At 38.8% G+C, this 27,886-nt stretch overlaps 4 protein-coding genes across 6 annotated transcripts in view; 2 read left to right on the forward strand and 2 right to left on the reverse strand.

The window, feature by feature from the left end:
- Positions 1-10,719, forward strand: part of SNX25 (sorting nexin 25) — an 88,026-nt gene extending 77,307 nt beyond the window's left edge. The window contains exons 15-19 of the mRNA XM_005483850.4: positions 3-120; positions 1,335-1,401; positions 2,551-2,732; positions 4,309-4,409; positions 5,191-10,719. Coding sequence (XP_005483907.3) covers positions 3-120; positions 1,335-1,401; positions 2,551-2,732; positions 4,309-4,409; positions 5,191-5,265 — 543 coding nt within the window. The 3' untranslated portion in view covers positions 5,266-10,719. The remainder of the gene's footprint in view (positions 1-2; positions 121-1,334; positions 1,402-2,550; positions 2,733-4,308; positions 4,410-5,190) is intronic.
- Positions 1-18,144, reverse strand: LRP2BP (LRP2 binding protein). The gene is made up of 9 exons (XM_074540447.1): positions 17,913-18,144; positions 15,268-15,711; positions 14,818-14,933; positions 12,750-12,863; positions 11,070-11,212; positions 10,887-10,992; positions 10,201-10,424; positions 9,130-9,295; positions 1-7,397 (listed from the first exon to the last, which is right to left on the reverse strand). The coding sequence occupies exons 1-9, from the start codon at positions 18,142-18,144 to the stop codon at positions 7,332-7,334; spliced, it is 1,611 nt and encodes a 536-aa protein (XP_074396548.1). The 3' UTR covers positions 1-7,331.
- Positions 17,516-21,459, forward strand: ANKRD37 (ankyrin repeat domain 37). Its single transcript, XM_005483854.4, has 6 exons — positions 17,516-17,807; positions 17,890-18,406; positions 18,729-18,881; positions 19,575-19,666; positions 20,147-20,376; positions 20,648-21,459. The coding sequence occupies exons 2-6, from the start codon at positions 18,143-18,145 to the stop codon at positions 20,659-20,661; spliced, it is 753 nt and encodes a 250-aa protein (XP_005483911.3). The 5' UTR covers positions 17,516-17,807; positions 17,890-18,142; the 3' UTR covers positions 20,662-21,459.
- Positions 19,185-27,886, reverse strand: part of UFSP2 (UFM1 specific peptidase 2) — a 16,734-nt gene continuing 8,032 nt past the window's right edge. For all 3 annotated transcript variants that reach the window (XM_074541395.1, XM_005483852.4, XM_074541394.1), the window contains 5 exons: positions 27,694-27,858; positions 26,284-26,408; positions 24,670-24,746; positions 22,856-22,980; positions 19,185-21,502 (listed from right to left, as the gene is read on the reverse strand). In XM_074541395.1, the coding sequence (XP_074397496.1) occupies positions 21,416-21,502; positions 22,856-22,980; positions 24,670-24,746; positions 26,284-26,408; positions 27,694-27,858 (579 nt within the window). In that variant the 3' untranslated portion in view covers positions 19,185-21,415. The remainder of the gene's footprint in view (positions 21,503-22,855; positions 22,981-24,669; positions 24,747-26,283; positions 26,409-27,693; positions 27,859-27,886) is intronic.

A 27,886-nucleotide genomic window follows, 5' to 3' on the forward strand; every position in this document is an offset into this window, starting at 1 on the left:
AGGAAGAAACAGAAGAGGACAGTGACCTGTCAGACTACGGAGAGGAGGTGGATGGGAAGAAGGACTCTCTTGCTGAGCCGTGTTTCATGCTGATTGGAGAGATTTTTGAACTGCGAGGAAGTAAGATGTAAACCTGCTCAGTTGCTAATGGAATCTCTTAGCTCTTAGGACACTTCACAATTCAATGTTTTTGCTGTTTCAATAAGTGCAATCTATATTGCACCTAATTTTCATTCTTCAATCTATACGGCCAGTTTGGGACCAAGCTATTCTTCAGTAGTTCATAACTTTGGAGCTTTCATTCAAAAGTGAAATTACAATATAAAATGGCAATAAAAATGTAACTGGTAGGGGAGAGCATTTACACTTAATATTATTAAATTTTTCATGAAAAGATTAGAAAAAACGGACAGTAGTATTCTTTTTGTAAATAAGCTGTTCATTAGATTGTGGGAATTCTTGAATAAGGAAAGATGGCTTTACTACAGAACATGTCTCTGACAAAGAAATATAATTTTAATATCAATTTAAAGTAAATTATATGTGCGTTTTAGTTCTAGTTCATTTAATCAACTTCTATGATGAAAATTATACTAGAATTGTGGTATATTTAAATACTGGATTTTCCCCCCTCTTTATGTAACTGAATGATTATGAAACAGAAACAAAAATAACTTTATTATTGTGCAGCCACACATGATGCTTTATAAAATTATTTACAGGGTAACTATTGCAAAATGTGTCACATTCCAAAAATGGTAGCTATATCTCCCAAATATAGACTTTATTGTGATGTTGAACAGTAGGAAAGGAAGGTTTACCAGTAATTACTAGGAAGCACTCACTTTTGTTTCATTTATTTGTAATGGAAAGCTGACTGCTTGGTTTGAGTGAAAATGTTTTCAGAATTTTAATAGTGCTGCTGTGTGTACTTTATACTAATTGTTATGAAAAAGGTGGGAAGTTTGAAAGTATTTGGTTTTTTTTGTAGTAGAAAAAGGGTTTTGAGTAGTTGTATTGCTCAATAAACTTGAAATATTCTTATATATAAAAATTTATGGTATAACCTAGAATGCATTTTATAGGCATGGTTATATAATCTGCAGGACCTAGAAACCATACAGCAAACAGTACAAGGAATGTGATCAAGCAAGATGAAACCACTGTACAATTAATGGAATCTTAGAAAGGGTTATAACAATGTGTTTACTGTAGGGGTGGATTGTTTGGGTTTGGTTTGGTGGGAGGTAGGGGGAAATTTTTGTACATGGTCACGGGTTCTGTAATGTTATTAACTTCTTGGTCATTATTTTTATCATTTTTTGTTGTTCTAGTGTTCAAGTGGGTCAGAAAAACATTAATTGCACTAGTACAAGTCACTTTTGGAAGAACCATCAACAAGTAAGTAGCTGTTGCTTTAACTGAACTTTCATCATCATTCTGTTAAAAAAAGGCTGACAGAAGAACTGTTAAAAATAATCTGAACATCCTGTTGGATATGGTAATCTGCATTTGTTTTCCATAGCTCAATTTACAGCTATGTTATATTTATTAGAGAAAACACAGATATGTGAATTATCTTTATGCTTCCAGGTGAGGCCTGCCTGAGGCTATGAGCATACCTGTCTGTAAACACCTTCATATGGAAAGCTGTATCTCTGGTCAGAAACAAATTTTAGAAGTATTCTATCAGCACAGCAAGCTGTTCTTTGTCCAATCAGTGACTAAATTTGCACTTGCCAGCGTGGCTTTTAAAGCCTCTGATGTGTATTACGTAGCAGTAAATCGGACTGGTCTCAGACAGTATCCGCTCACTGAGTTTTAAATTGATTGGTTCATTTGTTCATACCCTGCTGATAACTGGAAAATGCCTGAAGGAGGACAGAGAGGCAGAGAATTTCTGAGCATAGCTTGCATGCAAAGTTCCTGTGTAGCTTTTACATGTAGGTTGACTTTATTGATTTTAAGGAATTTGGCTGTATGGCAACAGCACTGACTGGAGCCTGCTCTGCCTTAGACTCCTGGTGCTGAAGGCTTCACTGAGTGGTGCAGCCACAGGAAGAGGCTGCTATCTCTGTCTGTAATCCCTTCAGTAATGTGCTTTGCTATCTGTGAAGGAACTTACTGTGCTTCTATCAAAACTGTTTTTATCCTAGCAGGCACATCTCCACAGGCAACTAGTTTGGAATTTGCTACTATTAGTGACCTGATTTTCCTGACTTTTACTGGTGGAGCATTTGCAGTGCCTGTCCTTGAAATGTAGTTTGGATGTACATTTCAATGTAGTACTTGTAATTTGAAATGGATGTTTGGGGATTACCTTGAAAAGCAGCCTTCTCCAGATCTAAGTGATGTATCAGGAGTGATCTAGATCCTAGAGCACCCAGACTTGAATATGACCTGCTGTTATGCCAATGAAATCAACTCAGGCATACTGGCAAAATTATGTGAAAAAGAACATCTCTTCCACTCCTTTGAGGAGGAAAAAGAATAAATATGGATAAAACATGAGACTAACTCTGATGGGCTCCCTTCTCCACTTCTTTACAGGCAGATCCGTGACACTGTACACTGGATGTTCAGTGAGCCAATGCTTGTTTACTACATTGGGGTGTTTCGAGATGCTTTCTGGCCAAATGGAAAGTTAGCTCCAGCACCGAGAGCCAAGAGCGATGAACAAAAGCAGGACACAAAACAGAGAGCACAGCAAAAACTACTTGAAAACATTCCAGGTGAGTTCACTTTGATTCTGCTTAATCACAGAGCTAATAACTAATAAGGAAACTGGTTAATCAAATTATTTTCATGTAGACTTTTAAGTTATGATTATTTGTATAAACAAGGATTATTTTGGTCTTAGTCTTTGCCTCTCCTGCCTGTCTGGTAAAAGGCTTGGATTCAGATATTACTGGTGGATGCAAAATCAGAATTGCTGTATTTTTGTGCATAATGCTCATCAAGGAATCTCAGTCGATTCTCTCTCTGCTGGTTCTCTGTTAGCAAATATGGGGCTCTGCTACTTGGAATTACTTGCCAAACAGGGACAGTGGCACCACCCCAATTCCTCCTATATTTTGAAGTTGGAGAGTGAGGGATCTATGCATGCCATCAGTGTTGTGTGTTGTCTCTTTCTGATAAGAGGTCTCAGGGCACTGAACATTAGAGTGACCTGCAGCCCGGGCAGAAGAAGCTCCTAGATGGAGTGGTTTTATCAGTATTTTCCTTCACCTGCCCTTATCTCCCAAGCCTGGGCAGCTGCTTTTTCAGCCAGAATGCTTTTGGGGCACTATACTGAGATGTTCCATGCTGTCCCACTCACAGGACAGGAAATGCAGTTACAAATTTCTGACTTCAGAGATCATGTAAACCCAAAGGCACCTAACTGAAAAGAATCAAAATCATTACTGTTAGCACTTGGAAATGCACTTCAGCATAGCTTGAATGCATTTTCTCTGCTCTGTGTGAAGAGAATGAGCTATTTTATGGCTTCACTTAAATATCTCATATGCCCCCATGCATTAGGCAGTTTAATCAACTTTTGCAGCACAAAAGGAGTAGGTATGCATGGAAAATATTTGTCTTTTGATGTGTAAACAACCCTTAAGTTTACCGCCTGTGTTATATACTCATCTACTTACTTAAATAGCCTTCCATAGTTGGTTTGTGGTATTGTTTGATTTCCTGTTTGTTTCTGAGCTTGGAGCCATATGTCAAGACATAGCTGAATGCACCTTAGATTAATGAGGGAACATTGAATCACTATTTATTCTCTAATTTAATCCAAAGTGTAAATAATTGACTTAGACTCTCTTAACTGCCTTCTTGTGGGAAGTATTCTGTGACAATTGAGTGGCAATTAAAGTGCTAAATTTATTTTAAATGCTGTAGAAGTTGTGTCTTTGGCTTAAGGTGTATTTAAGTGAGAGGTTTAATGATGTGTGAGATGAGACTTGACTCAGTGAGGTGAACTACTGAAAAGGCATTTGATGCATCATGTTAGAACACTTAAAATGTTCTGAGATGCACACACTATTATCAGGTGGGTAACTGGAGAATAAGGGTATCTTTTCAAGCTGTGTTTTTAAAAGGTTGTTTAGTAGGGACTCTGTGTATCTTGTAGTCAAGGGCCAATGAAGTGCAGTGGCTTTTTTCCCCCTCCTTTTTGGGTCTTTATGGTTGAACTAAATGATCTTGAAGGTCTCTTCCAACCTTTATGACTGTGATTATGGGTAGTAAATTGATGATTCTGGCTGGAGGTTTTGCCTAGCATGAGTGAAACAACATAAACTGAAGTAATGTTTGTTGCAGATACTCTGCAGAATCTCGTTGGACAACAAAATGCCCGTCATGGTGTAGTGAAAGTGTTCAATGCATTGCAAGAGAGAAAGGCTAATAAGCATCTACTTTATGTGAGTAACCAGAAAAGTACCTTTTTAACTTCATAATCCTGTAAGTTACTGAGCTCCACTCACTCCTTATTGAAGCCTAGGGGATGTGGTTTTGCAGAGATTTATTTATTATTAAAATAAGTCAGTTGCTCTATGTTTGATCACTTGACTAAGTTTAAATAACAAAAGACTGTTTAACAGCAGCGTTGTTTTTGTCTAAAAGAGATCTTCTACCACATACAATGTGCCTGACTTCCTAAGGTACAAACTAATTTCTTCATACAGCTTAGAAAAACAAACATACCTTGGAGAATCCTAGAGAAGAACTCCAGAACCGGTTCATAGTTAGGACATGACAGCCTTCCAGAAGTTCCACTCCTCAGCTGTAGGGAATAGTTGGACCATGCAGCTGGATCTAAGTATGACACCTTCACAGTCAGTCAGTCTCTTCTGGCACATTCCAGACAGCAGCCTGTCACACAATGCTGCCCCAGCACCAGAGAGAAAAGGTGCATGCCCTGCTGCTTGCTTAGGATGCTGTGGAGTCTTTGACACAACAGCACCAGTTTATACTGGGTGGGAAATCCCCATCTGAATGGAGCTGCCCTCAACACTTGCCTCCCTTCAGCCTTAAGACATTTCCCATGTTATCTGTGGGGCATGTGCTAAATTCTGGATGAAAGAAAAGTACGAATGTAATCAAACCTATGTGCTTCTGTTATTTATGGTTATCTAAAAATGACAGAAAGGAAGAGAATTTTGGTTGGCACCTGCATAATTTTAACTCTTTTCTGTTTTTCAGGTTTTGCTGGAACTGCTGCTAACTGAACTGTGTCCTGAGCTGAGAGCTCATTTAGAGCAGCTTAATGCCACTTAAGGTTTGAATCTGCACAATTGGACCACTAGAGAAATGTCTATGTTCAAGAATAGACATGAAACTTATTTTCCTCTTTTCCATAGAGGGCTGAGGACTATGATTATTTTTAGCATTTTTCTTTCCTCTTGAGTTTTTTGTGAAGTACAGACTTGAAAAGATCTGATGCTGATGTAGGGTAGACAAAAAAATGCTGTATAGCTGCCAATTTTTATTTAAATTGTTCTATTTGACTACTCCTCTGTTTCAAATATAGATTAAAAAATAAATGTTCATATATGCTGAAAGAAACCAGAAGATATTTTAAACATTTATGGAAAGAAATTTTGCTTATAGTGGTAAACTAATGAATGTTGTACAGTTCTAATCTCCTCACTGAGGATTTGAGCATTCCTTTTTTTTTCTTGTGTATTGAAAAAGCCTTGTCGTGCAATATTACATGTAAAGCTATTGTGAAAATTTTATCAATTTTGGTTTTACCAAAGATTTCCTGTGGTTTGGAGCATTTGTAAGCAATAAATATCACAACTGGATTGCAGCACTTGATATGAGGCTGTACTGACAACGGATCAATGGGTTTGACAGCACTAGTTTCATAAGAAGTATCTACATTGCTTTGAAGTTTGTGTCAAAATTATGTATTGTAAACTGGTATGTCCTAACAGAATGCCTGTGTTCAATGTTAGTTCAAAGATTAGTGCTTATGAATTGCTTCTATGAATGATCAAGTAGACATTTAATTAAACCGTTCTGATAACTTCCCTGATATTACTCAGGGCTGTTTTATTCAAATGCCCCAATTTCAAATAACCTTCAAATCTTTCTCTTATTTTATACAAGGAAAGAAAACTGTCTTCAGTGGTTTTTTTTTTTTTAATTTATGTAAAAACATGTAAATATGATGTTAATGCACATCTAAATAATTAAACATCATCAAAAATCCCTAGCTGACACTCATTACTGTCTTCTCAATTCAGTACAGTTGTGCTCTTAGAAAAACTACTTGCAGTTATGACTGGCTGTATTGTATGGTACATAAAATCTGCATAATCTATATAAATCAACATTTTTAGTAACATCTAACCTTCTGTTCTAACAGTTTCAGAAGAGTTTGCAAGTTGTGGCACAGTACTAAGAAGCAAGGCAAATTCTACACTTACAAAGCTTCATAAGTAAACAGGCATTTAGAAATGTGCAAGCTGACCACAGCAATCAGTAAGTTTTCCTAGTGGTTAATCAGTGTCTTTTCATAAAAGATCCAGCTTGACATTGCTCAGACATAAATACTCCTAGCCAAGAGATTTCCAACTATTTCTAATACAGAGGCAGTGTGAATGCAATATGGAGAATTGAGAAAAACAGGCCTTGTCTTGGGGATGTATATTCAATATTTCCATACTAATGTTTGGGGCTTTTTTCCCACAGTTCTGTAAGTAGTGTTTATTAGTTTTAGAAGCTGGTATGGTTTGAATTGTAAAGCTTAGGGTTCTGCTGGACAGTTTCCAACTTTGAGTCTCTGCAATCCAAAAGAAATATGTATAAAGACTTTTAAGTAAATCTAGATGCTTTAGAAAGTATGTGGAAGAAAATATAAGCACCACTACATTAAAAGCATAAGTGTAAGCACTAATAACATTAAAAATGGCCATGGCCTGTAAGTGGCCTGTGTGTGAAACTGAGACAAGTTTGGGTTGAAGCTTTTCAGAATACTAAAATATAAATACTATATACTCAGAGAGGAAACAAGCATCTTTCTTTTGCTTTGTTTTGATTCATGTGCTCTGTAGCAATATGACATGAAGAAAATACATCTGTCCTGTGAAACGTCCTTAATAAACCTTTAAGTCTTCAATATTATTTTTTAAAAATCTCTCAGCTTATCTGAGTTAGAGAGCATGAGCTTTTTACTTTCTCTTCTAGATAAAATGAATCAGTGAATTGCTTTAAATAATAATTTATAGAAAGTTGAAAAGCAAGCAGTAAGTGATGAACAGTCTATAATTGCTGGAGATTAATGATGGTTTATTGTAGGAAATATATTTATATACCAGTCACAGTTAAAAGAAACACTAAATTCTCCCAAGATTAGCTGCCAATTCAAGGTGAGAAGCAACAACAGGATCCAGATGGCATGCCTTTAAAAACAAAGAATATCAGAGTTCTAGTTTATAGCTACAATAAAACTGTATGTTATCAATATGACAAAATGTTTAGGTGCCAAAAAAAGGGAGAGAATCAACTTATTTGGATTTGAATACTTTTTCTGATGCCACATTAAAAAAAAAATAGATTAAAAATTAGCATACTGGACTATAGTGTTAGTCTTGGCTTTATTTTTTAAAAATTCTGTATGTTGGCATGGCAGATGCAGCTCAGAGTCAGAAAAATAAGTCTGCTTACAGACTGGATGAGTTTCACTCACATCCATCATCTACTGCAGGACCCTTAGGGATGCCCATGTTCTCTTTGTCATCTCTTAAAAAACTGACTCGGTCTAAGAATGGTAGGCCAAAACTAGAGCTGAGCAGTCAATTAAAACAAATATGATTTCAGGTAAGTATAATTGTACAGTTAACATGAGAATTTTGCAGGTACAAAAAAACTGGATACCCCCACAACTCTTTTGAAGTTACTGTTTCAGGGAGTTTTCTTGTTTATGTTGCTTCTCTTCTGCTATTGATTTAGAGACACATGACACCAGTCATAGGAACCACCTCTTTATACTGAGACATCAGTGACATTCCTAGACCAGTCTCAGGTGTAGAGCAGGTGAATAATGAGTGAAAGCTGTGGTCTCCTTTCAGCTGTGGCAGTTTTACTACACTTCAGAAAACAGCGGGAAGAGCTACACTCCTGCAATGCCATGCAGTAATTTAATCCTGATGGACCTCTTCAATGCCTTAACTAGGAATGGTCATAGTACCTCAGCTTCTGTTCCTTTCCTGATTGCCTGCTCATCCTATCCTCTATTGCATTTTTACAGTGAGAGAACAAAACATTCAGTGTCTGTATTCAGATCACCTGCTCTGCTAAGCCTTCTCTATCAGTGACTTCCCTGAGTAAAGAGCTACAAAATTTGCTTGCTGATTTATCATTTCCATAACTCTCCATTCATTTAGATTGCACCAAGATGGACACCACAGTATTCTACCTGCAGAAACAAATGGCCACTACACGCACAGAAACCACAGAGTCTCTAAAGCACAGATGCCAACTTGCTACATTCTGTTCAGCTGGTAAAGCTACCTTGCCTTGATGCCTTTAGGCATCACTGATATTACTCAACAGATTAATCTTCCAGAGGCCATTATTATTTTTCCTCAAGCTTATTTTCCATCAGTCTTACTCCAAATTTAGAACTTTGGAAAAAATTTAACTGGTTTTTTTCCCCTGTATATATTGAACAGATAAAGCAGTAGATCCACAGCTATCATGGAAAATGTAAATATAAAAATAAGCATGAGAACCAGTTATGGCCAATTTAATAAAGGTTGTAATTGTTACAGGCTGTAAAGTATAAGGAGTAGTTACAATTTTTCAGTTGTGTGACAATGACAGAAAGCAAATTAATTTGGGGTAAAATTATTCAAATTGTTTAGCTAATTTATCTTGCAACTTACCAAGCTCTTTGCTGCATAGATTTGTTGGTGGTGGTGGTGGTTATATTGCTTGCTTAAGCAAGTGGGCAGATAGCATCCTTTTAAGGCTATTTTTAGTAGTTTCTATCAGTCTACATGTTCTTGCAAATATTTTTTTAACACAGTGTTGGAGTCCTTAATGAAATAACAAGTTTAGACTAGACTCAGATCCAAGGTATCTCTCCATTTCACAAGATAAAAACCAGTCTGTAAGACTTTCTCAACTTACTTTAGAATAGTACTTCTCAGCAGCCTGCTTGTTTTTCTCAGTGCCTCTGCCTAGCTGGAGGCATCTAGCCAAGTAGAAAGCAGCCATAGCAGCCCCCTTGGCTAAATAGGTTGGATGGCAATCATTTAGCTTGGCTAGCGTGTTGATGTCATCATCTGCTGTAGCCCTGTTGTGGAATTTAGAGCAATATGTTAGATAATGATAGTTCAAGCAATAATTAAAGTTGCCAAATATGACTTTGACAATGCTTCCTTTCTGTTTACATTATTATCCAAAATAAGCTGAAATTTACATGTATTTGGCATCTTATGAGGATTCTTCTATTTTATATTCGATTTTAAAGTCTTATTTGAACATTGTGGTATTGAACAGCAAACAAGTGTACAACTTTTGAAGTCACTTTCACTATAGTTATATTAGTTATAAAAGGCAACATATTTTATGCTAATTGTTCCCTTTAAATTATTTCATGAAAATTGTATGTGGAGGAAAGGCAAAGCTCTTACTTCCTCTTATTTCACTACATGAGCAACCTCATGTACTGGAAAATGTCCCTGCCCACAGCACAGGGGCTGGAACTAGAAGATCTTTCAAGAGCCAACCCAAACCATTCAGTGATTCTAGAATTCTAAAATTTCCAGTTCTTACAAGGATATTGGTAAACCATAGTATTCTGAAAATCTTGGACATATTGGGAGCCTCTGGTTATAAAACTGTTAGGAAAAAAACACTTATCACTATCTCGGCTCAATGATTTCCTTTCTTCTGCATGCTTGCTGCCATCTTAGTTTCAGCATGTTTTTACTAAAAACCATTTTAAGAATCAGAAGGACAAAGTGAATGCTGTTTTATCATTGGATCACAAGGAAAAGTTCAATCATACTGAGGAATTGAGAACCTTATAGTATTACTTTTGTCATTGGCTATTCTGTTGTTAAAGATGTTTTGCAATTCATTATCTCTTACATTTCTTGAGTTTAAAAGACACAGGACCATAATCTAATAATAATTTAAATCTGTTTTATGTGGTCTTGCATGAAGAACCTTAATGAAGCATAGAACAAAAATTACCTTTTGGCTAGTTCAGCGGCTTTTGAGTAAAATTTTCCAGTGTAGTAATATTCCACAAGATGGCCTTGAGCATAGAGATTTCCAAGTTCCGTAGCTTTTCTCAAGCACTCCAAAGCAGCTTGGCTGTTTCGACGTGTACCTTGTCCGTAGAGATACATAATGCCAAGTGCTGCCTTTGATTCCAGATTTCCATTTTGACATGCTTTTGAATGCCAGAAAAAGGCCTGAACAAGAGGCACAATGTCAGGGTATGTATTTACTTAGCTGATTTTCTTGTATACTGTTTCCAGAAAAATTTTAACACCAAGCATCCTGTAAGAAGTGCTTATACATAAAAGAAAGAAGAATTCTTGTAAGGCTTTTAAACCCACTTCATTTACAGTCAGAGCTGTCAATCAGTGTTACCTGCTTGAATTATGAAGGTTACCAAAGCTGGCACAACTTTAATCCATTCTTTCTGATACTCTCACAAAAAAAAAAAAACAAAACAAACCAAAAAACCTTAGCTAGCAGTGTCAAGTGAGTCAAAATGAGGAATTTTGACTATCTGTTTACATTGGCTTAAATGGATGATAATGTCTAACTACTCAAAATACAATGTTCAGAGTCAAATATACCACTGTATTATTTCTCTGAAATTAAAAATTAGTCATGACTACTTTTTATTTCAAAAGGTAGGGCTTTACCTTCTTCATATCTTTTAGAATTGGCATAGAATAAAGCATCCCTAAAGTACTCTGGGCCTTTACACTTGCTTTTGAATTTCCATTGTCTGCAGCAGTAAGCCACAACCTAAGAAAATGGGGACAACAAAGTTTAAGAAACACACAATCTTATAATTTTTCAGGAAAATCACAGACTGCCCTTACCTTTCAGCCTCTTCAACTGAATGTTTAACACCACATCCTTCATAATATGCCCTGCCAAGATTGTATGCAGCTGCAAACTTCAAGTGACTTGCTTCTGGGGAATCAGAGTTGAGTATTTTATTCATGTATTCCACTCCCTTCTCCTAAAATTGTAGGAAATATAAGTTATGTAAGTTCTATATAAGTTATTATGTTCAGACTGTGAAGAGGATGACATATATAACCTGAGAATGCATTAACTTCTGCCAGACAGGTAATTTTTTCCCCTTTGAAGAAAAGCTGAGGCATACTGGCAGGACAGCTTGGAGAACAGTGTCATACCAAAGGAGAACTGACCTTTGGTTACTAGACAGCCCCTAAATTTTAGACTCCAGCACATTTTTAGTGTGAGACATTTCCTCATAAATGTTCATTTGATAATATATTACTCTTCTTCCCTGACAATTTTTTTCTGAAAAATATTATTGTGTTTATGTAAATGAATGTCACATCCTAGACTTGTAACATTTTCAATTTCAGAATTCTGAGAACTTTTTAATATTTCATATTGTATTTGAAATCATAAAACAATCTTAACAAGAAGGCAAAGTGATACATAGTACAATTTGAAGTCTCTGCAATTAAAACACCTTAGACTTATAAAGGACAAAATCTGATCATGTTAAATAAGCAGATGGATAACATTGCATATGAGCAACTGGGCCTCAGAATTACTTTAGAAATAAGATTGACACTGTTAGGATTTAGCATGGACACCCTGTATAAATACACTAGAAGCAGTCCTTTATAAAAGGTTTTGCTTTTATCTAGCTTTCATATTGTAATACACAAGAAAGAAAGTAACTTTGTTAAAATGTTTATTTGCAAGTAAACAAATGTGGTAATTATGCAGACATACAGAAAAAATAAACCACCTCCAAACCCCAATCAGAATGTTTTCAGTTCTGCTGACAATGCTGTAAGCACCAGACAGGAGGAGTCCCAATTGTTAATACACTCATCGGTTCATTTTTTTTGGCCTTCTGTCTTATAATCGACCCTTTTATTCCTAATGCTTGTGTTCTTTCCTTATGCCACTCTTTAAGATCATCTTCACCAACAAATTAACTCTCCTTATTGTAGAAAGCATTCCTTTGTCTTCTTTTTTTGCAATAGAATTCTTCAGTCTGAATTCTTCAAATGCTTGCAAATGTAATTTTTCATGTGTCTAACTTAAGAATAATACTGTCAACCATTGGTAGAAGCACAACCAATGTGCTGAAAGAATAAAAAGTACCTTAAAAAAATCTTTGTGTCAGAGATCTTATACTTTGAAATATAATTGTTTGATTTCCACTTTTACTCACTTTATTTTCATCTATATAGTATGCTTATTAAAAAGTAAAAAAATTAAAGCAATTTAAAACGTAGCTTCCACATGAAGTTCAACCAAGCCCTTGAAAGTTAATTTTAAAATAGAAATGACTGTATTCTTTTATTCCTATTTTATTATAACAATTTTTGAGAACCTCCTCAACCCAGAGTCTTCATTCTTTAATGCTCTGTAAACATCTGCACTTTATGAAACTAAACGAACAGGCTGTTAATTTTAAACTAAATAATCATGCTTACAAAGAAGCTCCTAGTAATTATCACCTGATATTAGAAGAAAAATAAAAAGTGTGCAGCTAAATAACTCACAGGGTCTTTTGTAGTGCCAAGTCCATCATAATACATTACACCAAGCTGATACATTGCTTGAAAATCTGTATCCTTGACTTTTTCAAATCGCTTTAATGCTTGTTTGTACAATCCCTGAGAAAGAGAAAACAAACAATAACTCTCTGATATATGCACCCTTACTATTTTTCAATCTGGTCTATTTCTCTCATGAATGAAGAACAAGAAATTGCAACCACAGAATTGTCAGAAAACAGAGTAAATAAAGAACCAAGAAAGTTGGGTAACCAAAGGCCATTCTGACAAACTTTCTCCCCTCCCACAAACTGCCACAAATCTTTTCAATTTGAGCAGATGAAGTCTAGTTCAGAGTCCCTGCCCCCTCGATCTGACATCCTTTAACTTAGGTCAGCTGTTCTTACACCTCGAGTGTAAGAACACCTTCTTACACCTCTAACAGTCTGCTTTTACATCTCTGCTAAGGGCTGTTTTCACAAAGACTAATCAACCAGATGTCTGAAGACTTTCATGGACCAGATGTCTGCCACACATACCTTATGGAGCTATCACCTGCAACAACTGAGGTACTTTTATTCCTAAGAATGAATCTCTGAGAGTATTTGCTTCTGCATTAAGTCTGAGAAGAAACCACACTTACAAATACAGTTAAACAACTGTAATACAACAGTTAACTGAGCCTGGTGTCCTCAGTTAACTGAAATACTTTTACACATGAACACTAAGCAAAAACAATAGAGAAATTAAAATATTCTTATCTATATTTTTACTTCAAAATTTCTGTGTGTTTTGATAAAAAAAAGAAGACTGCAAAAGCTTAGAACTGAGCAACAGTTCAACACTCAGTCAAATGTCCTCACAATGACCAATCAACCCCTATTAATACTGACTAAGCTATTATCTTAATTGTCTTGGGAACTTATCCATTTTGATTGTGGGGCTTTGTATTTTTAAAGAACTCTGGAAAAAAAAAAAAAAACAGTTTCTTTTTGCAACTAGCTGTCATGAATATCAGAAAAAGAAGTACAGGAGGCACATTTAATCTCACCTTTCCTGAGAATTTTGTGCTATGTGAAGGAGACAAAGGGTTGTGATTAGGAAGTGGGTTTTTTTTCCCCAGTATCTAAAAGTACAGTGCTGGGAGCATGTGCATTTTTAGGCATTACAGACATACATTAAAAAATCTGAAAATTAAAACCTGCTCAAAGAATAAATTTAGGGATGTACAGCAATATCTATCATGGACATCCAAGCCAGCTTGTCAAGAAACAGAGGAGTCTGTTCATTCAGCTCCATGGAATTGTCTCATGGAATTGTTAATGAATTCGTAATTCATTACCAAAACATTAATTCATTAACGAAATCATTAAGGACAGGGCCCAGAATGCAGGAAGCCTGAGTTGATTCTGTTCCTGCTGCAAGCCGTGAGACTGATTTACACTGTGCTACTGCTGCACTGTAAAGAGTACTGCATCTGTGCATGGCAGATCAGAAAGTATCTGACTCATTGTTTGTACTACATTCTTTTCTATCTTCTTGAACTAAGTTCTAATTGTCACAGGAAGCCGAGGTTTACATTCACTTGCCAGCCAGTCTTACCCTGTTCCCTGAGGATTTACTTTCCAAGACTTGGATGACCAATTTTAGACAAACTGGGCAGGGACAGAGATCTTGAAGATTATACATTTCAACAAGTTCTAGTTCCCAGGTGGGGAACAAAGACGGAAAACTGTGTCTTGGTCAGGGCTCACTCTCACTATAACTGAAATCAAAGTGTGTTGTATTTGGGCAGTCAGCTGCCCAAAAACCCAACCTGGCTTGGAAGTTAGCTGTAAAGATAGGCTGCTACTTACTTATCTGCTCCTTAGGAGACCTCTGAGGGAACTGGAAGACCTCACTAGATGTCTGGGCAAAGTGCAGCTTATTTAGGGGGAACACCAGGCGATTTTAATCGGAAGAAAACAAGCACAGGGAACTTCCCTCTTTTAGGTTTTTAAGGTGTCTCTTTTTTCACGGAAAAGGTGTTGAAAGCTGTCTGCTTTATAGTATTTACTTAAAAGAGGGAAAGCACCTGTTCATAGTATCGTTGTCCCCTCTGAAAAAGTGATGGAGGATCTCCACGTGCCTCACTCCTCCCTGGCGACTCCTCCGATTTTGCCAAGAGTGCATCCCGGCAGCGGTCCTCTGCTTAAAAACAGACACACGTTTGGGTTTGTCCCCTAAGAGGTGAAACCTGCCTTAATACAGTAGATGTCTGAAGTTGGCCGGGTCCCCTTTCTAATACGGTCTTCAGAGACTAAGATGAAAGAGAAGGCTCTGTTATAGAACCGGAAAGCTGAGCGAAGGCAGCCCGAAGGAAACGTTCAGTGAATGCAGACTGACCGCCGTGTGCGTGAAGCCCGCCGTGAAGAGCTCAAACCCGCGGCTGCCCCCAGCCGCCGGCCGGGCCGGGCCGGGCCGGGCCGGGCCGGGCGGTATCTGCCGGGCCGGGCCGGGCGGTACCTGGAGGGACAGTCCGGGCGGAACCTGGCGGCTCGGGCGGTACCTGGAGGGACAGTCCGGGCGGCACTTGGCGGGCGGGGCTCCTGCGGCAGCCGCTCGCAGCGCAGCGCCAGCCAGCACCGCCGGCCCAGCTCCCCCGGCAGCCCCGCGCCCGACGGCGGCTCGAGCGGGGCCTGGCGTGATGGGCAGTCCCGGGACCTGGAGCTGCCGGCCGTGGATCGGCCCTTGGCGCTGTGGCGGGACCTGCCGCCGCCCTGCCCGGCCCGTGCCGGCTCCCGGCGCCGCTCCATAGCCGGGCGTGGGGCGGCACGACCTCCGGCAGGGCAGGAGAGGGACGGATGGGTGGATGGGGACGGAACGACGGCTTTGCCGTTCGGGCTCGGCCCCGCCTCCGGCCGTTGTCCGGAGCGAGCTGTCAACAAGCGGCAGGACGGGCTGCGGATCTTCCCTGCTGCCGCCCGTGCTGTCGGAAATTAAAAGCAGAAGCCCAAAATGCTCTGCAGAACACTAAAGGCAAAAGGAGCAGAAACTCTGGATGCAATTCAGAGAAAAAGGCACCAGGCCGTGACACTTCGGTCCAGCAGGGGGGACTTCACGCCGCTTCCAGTGATCAGAAACTGTTTGTTGTAATGTAGTTTGTTTTGCCCATAGAGATATTAAAAAACTTTAAAAGGATAATTGAGGGAAGATGCTGTTCGAGGTTTCTCCTGAAATGTAAAGCATTGTTTCCACTTCTGTTGATTGCTTCTGGCTGTCTCCCTTACAAAAAGGAACTAATGTCAAAATGCACGAGAGTGCTTTCAAAATAATCTTTAGCTGTGCTCCCAGCTTTTTCTTTTTTTTCCAGATGATTATCATCCTTCCATTTTTGGCAGTGCGATGTGTTTCTATAGCGACAGGGACAGAGGCAACAATCAAAACGGGAGAGTGATGCCTGCAGATTTGTGTGGTTAAAACCATGGGCTCAATGTAATGTTTCCCAGCAGTCCCAAGTGACTTTAAGTACCAAAAAACTGCTAAAATTAACCCTGGTTCATTTTGTGTAGAGGATATAACCAAAGAAATCTACAGGAAACTTTTTTTTTAAAGCATCAATTAATTACTTGATTGAACAGGCAGAGTGAAGAACAGTCTGTGAAAGCAGCAGTACCCTTCAGCAAAGACAACTGACAATGGGTTGCATGGCTGCTTTTGATGCAGAAGGGTGTGAGATTCACCAGCACACCTTGGTTTATCTGACTGCTTACACATTCATTAGAACCATTTTTCCAATTTAATTTTGTTGATACATAAGCAAGATGTGTGATCTGAGATACAAAGCACAGAATTTTTGCTAAGTTATTTTCCAGAACAGCTGTAGCCAGGAAGCCTTGTCCTTACCTGGCACTTGCGGCTGCCCCATACACAAAATATGAGAATTGTTGCTCCTGTGTTTATACAAGTACAAATGCCAGTTATTCAAAAGCAGAAGAGTTTAGCAGGCACTAATGAGGTGTGCAAAATGTGACCTGAAGCTCAAGAACTAATTAATAGCAGGAATTTGAAGAGTTTTGGCTGGCCGGATGCAGATGCGTGTGTAGGTGGCTAGGCTGGAAAGATGAGATTCCTCAGGTGCAGCTTGAAACCTCTGAATTGCTGAGGTAATGTGGGGAGGAAAGATCTTTAAAAGAAAAATAAAACCAAAAGCACCAAAACACAACCTCTTGGGCAATGTAAAACTATTTAGCTTTAGCTAATTCTGGATATGTGTGTTTTCAAAAGAATCTTTAAAATTGCACAAAGGTATTTCATCCCCAACAAAGCATAGGCGGAAGTGTAGGAATTTTGTTTGTTAACTAATTAGCTTGGCTAGCTGTTCAGGGACAAACCCAATACAACATTTTGTAATTACACAAGTGTACTTCTTTCCATGTAAAAGAGAAATGAAAACTGTCACTTACTGAAACAATTCTGCTGAATTGATCACAGCCTATCTACCTGGATTTCTGCACCTTTAAAAATTGAACTGCATATGCTCATATTATACTAAAATAATTTATATTAGCTTTCCCAAAGGAGAAGCAGAAGGTAATTTCATCATGTTTGTGAATTAATTTCAGAACTATGTATGCCCTAAAGGAATACTGTTAGGCTTCTTTTCCCCATCTCTGTTTATTAAAACCGTGCCATTATTATTTGTTTTTTAAATATGTGACTTTCAATTATTTTTTTAAATTATGGTAGTGATTATGAGGAATTTCCATAACAAACGTGTAGGTATTTGAGACAGAAGGAAATACCATAATGCTAAGGGAACAGAGTTGTGCACTTTGCACACTCACCCTCTCTAGAATGCTTCAAGCTCATGTGACAATCAAGGTTCTGTTTTGGCAAATGTGTTTTGAGCAGAGATGTAGCAGGTGGCTGTGCCCAGACCCAGCATTGCCGATTCTAGTCCCGCTCACACTGGTGGCGATGAGCTTGCTGCAATGTCTGTGCTGAAGGGCAGAGCTGGGTCTCACAGCGCAACACGTCTGCCCAGTCTCCCTGGCCTAGTGGCAGAGCTTGGGCAGGACGATTGTACGGATTTCTTTGCACTGACTTAAGCTTTGTTTTTTTGGTAAAAAAATCTAAATTATTTCTCTATTGTTTTCTTTCCTAGATGCAAGTCTGCCTTGGTCTAGCCTTCCCAAACCAGCGTTAAGGTCGGCTGGCAGAAGCGTTGTGGCGGCTGTGCCTGGCAGCAGCGCAGCCCAGCGCACACCAGGCCGCGCTCAGGGCTCCAGGGGCAGCGGCGCTTCCAGCGGGCCCGCTCCCGGCCGGTGAAGCAGCGGGTGCCGGGCTGCCCGGGGCTCCGGAGGGCGCTGCCGCGGCTGGCGAGTGTGTGCGGGACGTGCCGGCCGGCCCCGCGCCACATGGCCGCCCCCGCCGCCAGCCCTGGCCCGGCCGCGGCCCCGCGGAGCCTCGCGGCGGCCATTGGGCGGCGGCTGCCGCTGCCTACGTGCGGCCGGCGGGGCGGGCGGGGCCGCGGGCCCGGCGCTCGCATCCCGGCGGGGAGGCGGGCACGGACGGACCCGCGCCGCGCTGCCCGGCCCGGACAGCCCGAGCCCCGACAGCCCGACAGAGAGCCCCGCGCCCAGCAAGGGGAAGCGATGCTGATGCTGGACTGCAGCTCCGAGGTGAGGCTTGGGACGCTCTGGCTGTGGTTCTGTCTTGCCGGGAGCCCGGCTGCGGAAGTGAATGAGGGTTTGGTTTGCTTGGAGCTGCTGCTGTTTATGCTGGGGCACTAACCCTGTCGATCGGTATTTCTGGTTAAGAGATTAAACGCCAACAAACTCTTTCTTGCACTGCTCTTTAAAAAAGAAAATATTTAGAAGGCAGTTGCAAGGAGCATGAAGGTCCAATGATTTGCGTGGGGAATGTTTTTTGCTGTGATGCAGTATTCTGAGACTTGCCGTGGCTTACACTGGCAGTAACATTTCTTTTGCTATCCTGTTTCAGTCTGGTAGTTTCAGCAACCTATTTGAGACAGGAACCGCTGTGAATGCACCTGCAGATGCCTCTGGTCAGTCTCCAGCTCACTTGGCTGCTTGTGGTGGTGAAGCTTTTTTCCTACTTTGGCAACTGCAGACAGGAGCAAATTTGAACCAACAGGTAAAAAACACTATGTTTTATTCCTTCCACTTCTAATCTGGCATGTCAGTAAATTCACTTAATATTATTGACACACTTTTTATCTAAGAGAGGGTTTTTTTAAACTCAGTTGTATTGCGTGAGATATCTAGGGTGGCTTATTCTAGAGTAACTTCTAGCATGAACCAGAAATCCTGTCTATATTGCATTAGCAACTTCACTTGCAATGTATAATTTAATTTTCACACTTAAGAGTGCTGCATGCAGACGTCCAAACAACTTAATTCTTTTACGCAACTTGAGTATTTATTTTTCCTCCAAAAGTTTGTCCCTACTTCGAGTAAATGAAAGGATTCTTACTCGAGTTGCTGAGTTGAATCTCTTATACCTCTGAGCTGGTAGCAAGCTCTTGGTCACAGCAATCCCTGAATGGTGCCAAGAGATGCTGTTAATCTTGTAGAGAGTATTCTGTGTAAGTTATCTTTTAGAAGGCAAAGGTTAAACAATGAATACTGCAGGAGACAGCACGTCTGCTTTGTGATGATGAATACATTAGACATTTAATGGTAGTTACCATTACTATCCTAGCTATATTCCTTTAATCTCCCAGCTCACAACAGACTGGTGTACATAAAGAGTCATTTGTGAGAACAAGACAGGTTTATCCTACTCCTCTTCTTGCAAATGACTGTTATATATAAATTGTGTTTTTAGGATTGCCTTGGAGAAGCCCCGATACATAAAGCAGCAAAAGCTGGGAGTTTGGAATGTCTTGCTCTCCTTGTTGCTGGTGATGCTAAAATTGAGTAAGTTGAATGACATTTACTAACTTCAGTAAGAGCATCAAAGGATGTGCATTTTACAGAGTACCTTTAACTTGCTCAGAACACACATGCTGAGGCTGCAAATATAGCATGGCTATAGCCACAGGAGTATGAAAAACTGACATAAACACCAAAGGACCACCGACCACATGCTCACATGCTGTTGTTTAGCTATATGCCTCTGTGATAACTGAGGAGAGTAAATCCTGATCATAATCTCACCCTCTCCTTGCCTTTCTGATAGGCTAAAGCCAATAATAGTCTGATGAAAAATTTATTTCAAAATAATTATTCCTTTTTGTATTTAATACCAACCCCCTGTATGAACTGTATGCTATCCTTGACAAACCTTCTTGCTATTGATTCTCAGTACTTATTTTTATACACCTGCGTAAATCAACACTTCATCAGCACTTGCTCATTATTCCAGTTTAATTGGTTATTGTTAATTCTGGATTTCAGCTTGTGCAACAACAGTGGACAGACAGCAGCAGACCTTGCACTGGATTATGGCTTTCTGGAATGTGCCAAGTTCCTCAGGACAATTCAGCACACTCAGACAATGAAACTGAGAGGACAGTCTGGATACTGGCTAAGTGACAGACATGGCTTGCAGAGAGAGGATCCAACTGCACAGAAACAAGAAAGTGAAACCAGCAGATCCATAAACAGGAAGAGGAGAAGATCAGATGGTGTGTAACAATGTTGGTTTAATACAAATCTGAATATTTTAAAATGTTTTTAGCATCTAAGTAAAACAAATGTGTTAGATCAGTTAGATTTAGGAGCCTCCTAGTAAGGATGAACTTGCATAGGTACTTAAGGTTAGGGTATTCTTGGAAATGGACAGTATATGTGGAATGCCACTTAAGAGGCTACTTCAACACAGAAAAAAAAAAATCATTGGTACTCTTACTGATGTACTGATGAAGTAGCTACAGACTTATTTTATCCCTATGACAGATCTTGTCTCCTAGCTGCCAGAAGAAACAGCTTGTAATTCCAACATGAAATAAGGGGAATATGAAGAACCATGACTGGATGATACACCGAGCAGTGAGATGTGTGTGCTGGGACATTGTCTCCTTCTGAGAAGGAGGAAAGCTTGTTTATTGTTACTTCTTACAGAAGCATTTTTTGAGTTTTTTTTTTTTTCCTGGAATACTTGTATTCATTCAGTCATAAATAAATGAGCATAGAAAAATTAATTCTCTTTCTGTGTAAATATGACAGAAAAATTAATAAAATTCAGTAAATACGGCCATTCTTTTCCCACTCCTAAAATGCCTCATCAAGAATCCCAACAACAAACAAAGCCTTTGAACAGATTCATAATGGACAAGACAGCTGGCTAAGTGGAACTTGAAAGGCAGAGGACACTTTATCTTTTTGTCATGAAAGAATTCCCTAAAACAATTGGATTTGGCATTTAATCTACAAAGATTCTAGCAGAAGAGGAAATACTATATAAACCTGAAGTTGTGCTATGGAAAAGTACAGAGTATTTGTTGCCTAATAGATGCATTTATAAGGAATACAGTTCAAAGCAGGTAACTCTTATTTCTAGAGGTTTCATTTTAAAAAAATAGTTTCTTAATTTAAGTCATTCAACCAACATTTCTATTTCAACTGGGTTTTGATTGACTTAAAGCATTATTTTCATAAATAACAGGAGAGTTTTATCTAGTTTAGCTACTGTTCTGTCTCAGCATATTCAGCATGAGAGTGAATTTAAATAGCCTTGGGTCGTTGAGGTAGGCACAGGTTATAATAGGCGTCCTTGTTCCAAAACTCCGGGCCCTTCCAGCCACACCAGCCCTGTCCAAGGAAAAAGCAAGAGAGCTTTTAAATCTACTTCAAAATCTGGGTTTCCTGACAGAAATTCCAATTCTGTTTTTCCTGCTTTTTACTATTGAGTCAATTCCTATTTTACTAATAATACTAATCTGAGCTGTATGAATTATTTTCAAATGTCTGTAGAATGCAATGACAATTTTCAGGAAGTTCTCTACATGCCTGGAAACACATTAATGGAAAACACATTACAGAAAGACTCCCTCCCCAGCTTAATTCTTGGAAAGTATCATGTCCTCCCCATCCCCACCTCCTCACTACCTTCTGCTGCTCCTGAGAGGCAAATGTTATTCTGAAGCACCATCATTCTCACAGTTTCCCTTAGTTCCTCCCTAGGCACTTTTGATGAGGAAGGTGGGTTCTGCATTTATTTTATCCTCCTGGACCACTGAAACCATTCTAACAGCTAGTAGCTCTAACAGCCCTTGGTCCTACACATCCTTTGGAAATTGTTTCTTCCTGTGTTCATTTCAAGCTTTGATCATTATAGGCCAGTAAAATGTTTCTTAAAGAGCTCCTTTGTTTTGTTTGTTGGGTTTTTTTTGTGGGATTTTGTTTGTTTGGCTTTATTTGTTAGTTTTTTGTTTGTTTGGGGTTTTTTTTTTGGGCCTACACAAGGGTATCAATTAGAAATAAAAGTTACTATTACCAACTAAATATGAAAAACAGAAAAGACATTGACTACCTAGCACTTACAGAATGATGATTCAGCTGCTTTAAGAGTTTACATTTCTGACACTATATTTACTGGTTTGTAACATGCTGTGTCGTCCCTTTTAGTGGCTTTAAATGTGGAAATGACATTACATGCCCCTGAGCACTCTGTAGTTTTTCCACATTTTCAAAACAATTCAGTACCTACCCTCTGATCATTGTTAAAGGCCTAATCTGAGAATGGTTATTGCTGGATTTTTAAAATAACTTTTAATATTTAAAATAAATTATCTTCTCTTTCATTTAGAGCATCTTACAGCCTGAACAGAATTTTCTGTTTTATTCAAAATATAAAACACATTTATGGTATATACTCCTGGGTAAAAGGGAAGATGGGTGAATTCATATAAAATAAAGAACATTTCTTTATAGTATGACTTGCTGTAGTTTCTGATCTGATCCATCTCCAAAGACACTAAGTTTCAGAAATTGCCAATACTTAGCATACTGTAGTATGCAGGTTAAATGGGGTCAGTGCTTCTTCCATAGGGAATGGAGAAGCCATAGAATGGCCATGTTGTATTTGTCTGGACATTATATGTTTAATGCCAAAATACATGTATATACATAAATGTGTGAGTGTGTATGTGCATTAAGCCTCACCTTTTCCAATATAACATGCAGATCTTCTCCTCCAGTATAATGTGGGTCTAGAATCAAGTATTTAATGTGCCCTGTAGTCTCATTCCAAGCCACTCCTAATATCGTGTGAGCCAAAACACCTCCACCTAAAACAGGAGAAACAGAGATTGCTAATTTTTTTTTCATTGGGATTGATTTAACGTGCAAGGTCTAAATAAAAGTACATCAACACCTTCTATTAACAGATTAGCTTGTATCAAGATGATTCTGAAAGTGTTTCTTTCGTAAGATTCTTGACATTATTAAACAATGTACCTTTACTACATGTAAGAAAGGTTAGTTGTAGTAACTAAAATAAGTAGACAATGTATTTTCCAAATTTCTTCCAAGTCAGCAAGGCAGGTTAAATCCTCAGCACTTCCACTAGATGAAGTCAAGAATATTACAAACGTCTCTTTTGAACTTTTTTTTAAAGAAACCTAACTGTAGGAAAGAAATCTGCAAAATTTCATGGTTGTAAAAGGACTAAAATTAGAAGAGAAATCAGAATTCCTGGATGAAGTTTATCTGTTGTTTTCTACTGTATTACATCAATGAATATTAGGGGCAGAATAGTAAATTCTGATTTCCCATTCCTCAGCCTGCAAACAGGAAAAGGGGATATTTTGATGAGATGGGCACAGGTCAACTCTTGCATGTTTCTTTCAGAGAACATGCAATATTTTACTGCCCCACAATATTGTACTAATAACTCCAACACGGCACATAGCGATTGCAAAATCCTTGGAAGAATACAAGCAAAACCAATCTCCAAACCCTACCCTCAAAAAGCCCAACCCCAGCCCTCCAATGACAACAAAAATGAAACCAACCTACAAGAGTGCAGTACAAAGGGTACTAAAAGATTTTTCAATACAGGATTCTACATTCTTGAAATTCAGACAAAAAAAGGCTGCTGAAAGGCCAAGAATATTTAATAGAATCATAGCATGGTTTGGGTTGTAAAGGACTTTAAGTATCCCCTAGTTCCAAGCCCCTGCCATGGGGAGGTCACCTCCCACTAGAGCAGGTGCTTATAGCGCCATTGATCCTGGCCTTGAGCCCTGGGCCATGCCCCTGGTCTTGGGGCATCCACAAAGCACTCTGGACAGCTGTTCTGGTGTCCAACAGGGAAACATTTCTTCCTAATCTCTAATCTAAACCACCACCATACCAAAGTCTGGACTTCTGGCACCTCTGTTTTGAGAAAGTTACAATGTATTATGGAATGACAAATACAGATTGAAAAATTGCTTTAATTAATGTTATTAAAGTTGAAAATAATAACATCAATATTGCCAATTTCCTAAAACACAACATGGAAAAAACAGTTCAATTAATGCTGCAGTATTTTTACAAATGGCAGTTATCATACCAATACTTCACATTATTAAAACTGGTCTTAAAACAAATTTGGATAATGCCCTTCTCTTCCAAGCCAGAAAAACAGTACTCCTCTCTGAGGGAAAGTTTTGGGGAACTTTATGAACTTCTGCTCCTGTAGAGAATGGAAGTCAGCTCAAGTTCTGACTTAACAGAAATTTATAAAAACACCATTTAGACTGACTTTTTTCCCATGTTTAAAACTGAGCCTGAAGGAAATACCAAATAAAAATATACCAGCCAGACTAAACTCTATAATTTTTGAGGCTACCTTGGGAAAACTGTAATTTTTAATTCATCTACAGTTTTGATTAACTTTTGTACAGTAAATTAAATGGGTTCTAATTGAAATGAAATTCAGCACAGGGAGGCCATGCACTTTCATTAGTATTCTTCAACACTCAAGTACTTACCAATCATAATTGGAGTTCCCTCAGTCTTGAAATGATTAGCAAGCTCTCTTCCCTGCAATGCTAGTTCAGAACCCTGGCTAGGTAAGAAAAACAAGAAGAGACTTGTCATTCTCACTCAACTTACTTCATGATTGTCCATTATACTTGTTCACTGCATGATTAGGAAGTAGGAAGCCACTTAGATTATTCCTTTCTAAACTTCCTGAGAAAATCTGAAAAATACTTTCTATCACAAGGTCTATTTGCTAGGCATGGATATTAATACAGACATTTTTGATATTTTGTCTTTTTATTTCTTCATATAGTGGCTAATCTTTTTAAAACCCAGTGAAAGTCTGTGTGCCGACTCCCCAAGCAGGAATGGATTAAATGCAGACAGAATACAAAACTGGGAAATGATGCGTTTATAATGGATCCAGTAGCAGTGTTGCTGGTGCAGCTGTGAAGTCTTATTTCCATAAAGAATTAAAGATGCTTGCTGGAAATAAGCCCAAGAAAAAAATGCTATCCACTGCCAGTGACCAGCTGAAAAAGCTGCATGATTGTTTCTTTTTCCCAGCATGGTATTGATGTTGGTTTTTTGTAACCCTGAGAAAAACTGGTGCTCCCTTGTAGCAGCACTATGAGCAATTCTACCCAGTTCAGAAAGGAGTGTATTCTATATTCTCATATTCAGGAATAAAAATCTTCACAGCTTCTATAAATAATAGGTGAATCCTCTGCAAGTACAAGCTCTGGAACAAAAAAAAGATTAAAATATTGAAGACCTGAAATATTTTCCTACCATTAAGCATCCCCATCACTATGCACTTTTAGAGTACCTACAATGTGCATTTACTCTAAATAAACACAACATATGAAAAGCATTTTGGTTTGTATTTTCACACATACTGTTAGTGTATGTTCTTAATTTCGTGACGGTATTTATGAAATGTTCAGGGTTTTATTAGTCAGCTTAGTGCTTCCTAAATTATAAAAAGTATGACAGTTTTTCTTCTGATAAATGCTAAAGACTATTCTTTTTGTTCCAAATATCTTCGTAGGGTCCTTCACTGTGTATGAGAACATCAGATTGTCAGAATGGAAACAAATTCCTTGCTTTATTTGTCACACAAATTCAAAAAGGGGAACATTATTTTCCAGACTTCTCAACAATTTGCCTCAATCCTAAACTCACAAGTTAGGTCTGTGGCTGCAGTAATAATCTATTTGTTAGTGTACATTCAGTTCTCTCTGGACATCAGACTGTGTGCCTGCATCAAAAATTGTGGTGCAAAGGCTGAATTCCATATCAGTTTGCATATCATGAAGCAATTTATAGATTAAGCAAACCCAATGGGAGCCACATTTCTTGTGGAAGCTTTATAACACCGGGCAATTTGCATATTATTAAGCAATTTATAGAAAATGGAAAGTGCAACTGAAAGCTCCCAAGAAATTTTACTCTACCTTCATCTATAAGCACTTAGTACAACTACAGGTAGGAATGGAGGGTTAATTATACCTCTTCTTTAATTATACCTCTTCTCCCATGTACTGTCATCGTGATTTGCATTTTAAGGCATTCAGTCTTTCTAGCAATTACCAAGCTACTAAACAGGCAGTGATTCTTACCTGACAAACAATATTTTGGATGTTATTCCAAAAAGCTGATTCAAAACAAGCTGCACCTCAATCGAACCAATCCATTGCCGTGAGCCAACAAACGCTGCAGGCTTGTCTCCAGCATCAACCAGTGCCTTTCAACATCACAATGAGGAAGAAACCCAAATGTCAACAACATATAGTAGGGAATTCCACCGCTCTGTGTGAACAAAGTTGCTTTATATATATATATGGACATGTGTTTTGAACCTAGCTGTTGAAAAGCAGACCAGTGGATGTTGAAATCATTCACTGTGGTTCTGTTTTGGAAATGTCCCTTTGAGCAGTAATGCAGAACTGTGTCCATGAGCAGAGACTACAATCCCAGGTCCACAGGCAGACTTCAGGCTGGGAGGGGGGCCTCTGAGCTCTTTAATAATGGAGTGCATTATCTGTACACTGCAGAAGCCACTTCACAGACTGAAAGGCTTGGATTTCTATTCAAAGCACTCAGGAAAGCATCCATAAAATAGTGCTCTGAGGAAGAGGCTACTGATCCATGTCATAGGTTATGGTTTATTTTAACCTCTTCTTCATTCTGAGCCTTTTATGTTACATTCAGCACTTGAGAGGGACCTTTTCTGCTCAGGACACAAAGCCCAAAGGTCTTCTGAGGGCTACTGCCCTCTTTTAGATGCCTAAATATGCTACAGGCATGCACAGATTTCAATAGCATTCAGGTGTGGATTGAGAAATGTTCAGGAAATGTGGTTTTACCTTTAGTGTTCACATCCCTGCTACACATAGTGAATGTATTTTCATGGAATGAATTAAACTTTACTAAAAATGTTCAGTAAATAACTGTAACATGAAGAATTATATTTAGAAGACAGAAGGTAATTGCAGTATTCCTTGACAGGCATACCCAAGTATGGGTATTAGCTACAAGCCTACAGTTTTAATTCAGTGCTGTTAACAAAAACGAACAATTCAGGTATGCATTTAAATTCAAAACAGCAAAAGAAGTGAAGGAGAGTTCAAAAATCAGGAAAAGTGCACTACTGTCAGAGGCAAAGTTGCAAAAATTGTCAGTAAATTCCTGTGTAGCATCTGGGAACTAATCCAGCTGTCACTGAATATGACAGCCAGTTTTAAAACTGATTTTAGCATGACACATTGGGTTCTTTGTTCTTTTCATTTGACAAAAACACTGAAAATGTCATATCACAACTTCTAATATAACATTATTCCAAGGAAACATTTCATTAATGTATCTTATTCTACAGATAGTGTCACCCAAAACAAACAATTCCGAACCACCAGTCCAATTTAAGGGACAAAAAATATCTTCTAAAATGTACGAATTTGGTATTTAAAACATAATCTACACAAACCTTTACAGACAATAAGCATAAAATAATCTCCTTAAGTGTTCTGTACCTGCTGAATTTCCTTGTGTGTTGGTATAGGTCTGTCCATGTAGCCTTGGTGCTTGAACCAAGAGCAGATTGTCTGCAGAGAGCGATAGGCACAGCCCCAGCCACTGTCGTCGATGCGGTCCTGCATGTAGTGGTGGTAACTGTACACACCTTGCACTAAACACACCTGCACAGAGGGGAGAACACACAGGTAA

Source organism: Zonotrichia albicollis, chromosome 5 (genome assembly GCF_047830755.1).
Source record: "Zonotrichia albicollis isolate bZonAlb1 chromosome 5, bZonAlb1.hap1, whole genome shotgun sequence".
NCBI classification, from domain to species: domain Eukaryota; kingdom Metazoa; phylum Chordata; class Aves; order Passeriformes; family Passerellidae; genus Zonotrichia; species Zonotrichia albicollis.

Excerpts from the sequence above, each read along its gene's own strand:
- ANKRD37 (XM_005483854.4), top strand. The coding sequence starts at position 18,143 with ATGGCCGCCCCCGCCGCCAGCCCTGGCCCGGCCGCGGCCCCGCGGAGC. Across the intron at positions 18,407-18,728 it reads TGCTGGACTGCAGCTCCGAG|TCTGGTAGTTTCAGCAACCT; the intron begins GTGAGGCTTGGG and ends ATCCTGTTTCAG. Across the intron at positions 18,882-19,574 it reads GAGCAAATTTGAACCAACAG|GATTGCCTTGGAGAAGCCCC; the intron begins GTAAAAAACACT and ends TTGTGTTTTTAG.
- LRP2BP (XM_074540447.1), bottom strand. The coding sequence starts at position 18,144 with ATGTGGCGCGGGGCCGGCCGGCACGTCCCGCACACACTCGCCAGCCGC. Across the intron at positions 10,993-11,069 it reads TCAGTTGAAGAGGCTGAAAG|GTTGTGGCTTACTGCTGCAG; the intron begins GTAAGGGCAGTC and ends CCATTTTCTTAG. Across the intron at positions 7,398-9,129 it reads CTGAGAAGTACTATTCTAAA|GCATGCCATCTGGATCCTGT; the intron begins GTAAGTTGAGAA and ends TTGTTTTTAAAG.